At 32.5% G+C, this 3,730-nt stretch overlaps 1 protein-coding gene across 2 annotated transcripts in view; it reads left to right on the top strand.

The window, feature by feature from the left end:
- Positions 1-1,854: 1,854 nt before the first annotated feature.
- The window catches only part of LOC106463118 (clathrin interactor 1-like), a 41,324-nt gene continuing 39,448 nt past the window's right edge, over positions 1,855-3,730 (top strand). For both annotated transcript variants that reach the window (XM_013923092.2, XM_022390537.1), the window contains exon 1: positions 1,855-2,215. In XM_013923092.2, coding sequence (XP_013778546.1) covers positions 2,184-2,215 — 32 coding nt within the window. In that variant the 5' untranslated portion in view covers positions 1,855-2,183. The remainder of the gene's footprint in view (positions 2,216-3,730) is intronic.

Raw genomic sequence — 3,730 nt, 5'->3', positions numbered from 1 at the left:
TTTTTTTTTTTTTTTTTGTTGGCGTTTTTTTTTTTTTTTGTAACATGAGTTTTATTAACTCTACAACTGGCTTCAATAAAAAAATCGAAGTTGACTACATTATGATAACTAATTCTTAATTGATTATGCATAAGATTAAATTTATTTTTAAACATATTCTTTCTGGCACTAAGCATTTATGAAATAGCATTTCCATTAGTATGAGACCGCACACATACTGTGTGAGAAAAAGAGCCCCATACAACCTATAACTCCAAATATTCTTTATCGTTATGCAAAGAAAAAGAAACTGTTTATGTCTGCTAAACCACATGTTCCCTAATAGTATTGGTCTATATCATTATTTTTTATGTACAATAACTTGAACAAGAATTAAGTATTCAAATTAGACCCTTACTTTTCAAAAATCAACTTTATCATCTTGCGTGAAGTTTGTGGGCATACTATTCCAAAGGAGAAGCTGATTGATGCATTAGAGAGAACTATGAAGGATGAAAAATGGATGATCACAGCATAAGTGAGACAAATGGCCTTTGGAATTGGCTTAATGACAACACGTTTAATTACTTGTTAGCTTTTTTCTATGATGTGTTGAAACATGAAGTTCGAATAGAATAAAAGTTGCAGATGCATTGTCGCACTTTGAAGTGGCGACACTTGACATTCACCCAAACACGAACAAATATTTACCAGACGATTTGGCCTATGACGAAGGCAATGCTCAGTTCAGAAAACGAGACCGACGTGATGCCAAGACTGTTTGTGATGTCATAATAAGTCAACTGAAGATCCCGGCACTTGGTAAACCCTCGTGACCTTTTAGCTTTTTTGAACAACAACAGACTAGTCAATACATTTCCTGAAACTTTGAAAATGATAGAAATTGTACTTGTAACTCCAGTGGCCACTGCAGAATTGGAGCGATGCTTCAGCACTCTCAAGATAATTAAAACTTTTCTCCAGAATTCAGTGTTTCAGGACAGATTGATTGCACTTGTCATTTTATCCATTCATAGATAACTAATCAAGAGCATTCCAGAGTCTATCGCTAAGGTTATCGACCTCCTTGCCGCGCAAAAAAATAGAAGGAGAGAGAACCTTTACACTTTAATGTTCAAGGTAATCTTATTCGAAAATTTCAACAATATTAAAATTTTTATTTCCTAATATAGCTACACTTACATATAAGTTAATAGGTCTATGAATTTTGTTAATATTATATATATATGTATAAACTATGATACATCATACGCTCTACTATATACACATATATTACTTCTAAAATTAGAAAAAAAATTATAATCAGCCTCTACATTTTACATTCGCCCCATCTGCCTCAAAGGTCACGAACCGCCACTGGCTACCCTCATGAGCAGAGTACCATATATCGATGACATAAAATGCTAATAGGTTTGTTTGTTTGTTGTAAAGCAGAAAGCTATACAATAGGCTGTTTGTGCTCTGCCCACCGCGGGTATCGAAACCTGATTTTTAGCGTTTTATGACAACTGTCTTACTGTTAATCCAATAGGGGACAAAATGCTAACAGGAACAAAATGCTGTTTGAACAGTTTGTCCAGTCTTCTACTTTTAATGTAAAAGAAACTTAGCTGATAATTTATTACTTTTTTCTTTGCCATTATATGAGCATAACAACCTAATTTATTAGTCTCATAGCGTCTGATATTCAAAACGTAAGTTATCAAGCAACTTATATCACAGCTTATTGAAATTAAAATTACTTCTAAATGTATTTCAAGTACCTATAAAAGATTGCTTCTTGCAAATCCACTTAATATTTAATAAATATTTATTTTAACTATCGCCCTCGTGTGACTAAATTCTTCGTTATGTATGTCACGTGATTTTACGTGGCTGTCATGTTACTCGCCTACTTTTTTATAAAATTGTTAATAGTTTATCACTGAAACATTAGAATTGAATTAGAAAGAAGTACTGTTTTATGGAAGTCGCGTTGTTGGATTTAATAAGAAGTTTTACTTGCAACACATTAAGAAAATTGAAACGTGCAAATAATAGTCACAGATTTCTGGGTTCTAAATAGGACATAGTTTATTACGACCTTAGTTCAATAGTTGGCTTGTTCTACTAAAATTATAAATTCCTTATTTTTAAAAAATTAGTAACACTGTTAATAGTAATACTAATAGTTCAAGTTCAAGATGTGGAAAATTCGAGAAATTACTGATAAAGTGTAAGTTTTGTTTTGTTTTCAAAATTTAATGTTTGGCTGTAAAATTTTCATGTGTATTATGATACTGATAATACCATTGATTTCCGAGAAAATATGGCGTAACTTAATTAGCTTAGTATTAGTAATTATTAGTAGTGCTACTACTACTAGTTAGTGTAGGGTTACTCTAACGCTCATGATGTGGTGTGTGTGGACTATGGCCCCAGTTAATACTGTTTGCTATCAACTTGACCTAAGAAAGCCAAGTTTTAAGTTACAGTAGTACACATACGCAGCCAGTGTAGAAGATAAATTCCAAAACCATGTTGAACATTGTGTGTTATGTACATTTAATTATAAATGTTTGTGACCATTTGTTGGAATATAGGCCTGTAGGTTATACTGAGGTTAATTACATTAAATTTGTAAATTGTTTAATTGAAACTGATATTTTTATTCATTGTCTCTTAAATTAAAGATTCTCAGAGAACTATAGTTCTTGGCCACGAAAGTTTCAGAGTACAAATATTTAGATCTCTCATAATCAAAATACTGAATTGTTGTACACCACACAACAAATAATATTAAAAAAAATGTCTACAGTACTATTACATGTTGAGTTTGCACTGTTTATTTCAATACAACTGTATTCTCACTAGTTGTAACTCCATTATAATAAGATTTAAGATTATAATAAGATCTTTCCTAAGATAAGGAGCCCAAGACTGAACACAATATTTCAAATGTGGCCTAACCAGTGACCTGTACAATGAAATTATAACCTCTTTAGACTTGTATTCAATATTTCTGTAGATACAACTGAATATCCTATTTGTCCTGCCTCCAGCAACAGCACATTACTTGGATGACTTTAGGGACTGATTGAATACTACACCAAGATCCCTTTCTTTCTTAACGCTGTTAAGGTTATTCCCATCCAAATTATGCTTATAATTGAAATTATGCTAACCCACATGCATTATCTTGCATTTATTGTAATTAAAAGCCAGCTGCCATTTATTTGCCCGACTCACTAAATGATCAAAATCCTTTTGTGAATCAGCAGTGTCCTCTTCACAGCTAGCAACACTGAAAACCTTAATATCAACCACAAATTTAAGTAATTTATTGACTATTCCTTTATCTAACTCATTAATGGTAAATCAAAAAGAGCAAAGGTCATAAGACTGAGCCCTGAGGTATCCCACTTGTGACATTAATCCAGTTTAACTGAACTCCATTCGTAACAACACTCTGCTTTCTTCCACCCAGCCACTCTTCTATCCAATTTGCTAATTTATCCCCCACACCTATAGAGATAATGTTTTTATAAGCCTTTTATGTGGCACCTTGTCAGATGCTTTCTGAAAATCCAGATACACAAAATCTACACCCTTACTCTCATCTACTTAAGCAGTAACCTTTTCAAAGAATGTAAAAAATTTGTAAGGCAAGATTTTCCTCTAGTGAAACCATGTTGACTATCCAATAAAATTCTTAATTTTGTTAACTCTTTCAGCATCGGCTCAGTCCCTA

This window comes from Limulus polyphemus, unplaced genomic scaffold (assembly GCF_000517525.1).
Source record: "Limulus polyphemus unplaced genomic scaffold, Limulus_polyphemus-2.1.2 Scaffold1328, whole genome shotgun sequence".
NCBI classification, from domain to species: Eukaryota; Metazoa; Arthropoda; class Merostomata; order Xiphosura; family Limulidae; genus Limulus; species Limulus polyphemus.
Note: the sequence above shows the minus strand (reverse complement) of the source record. Positions and strands in the feature narration are given on the sequence as shown.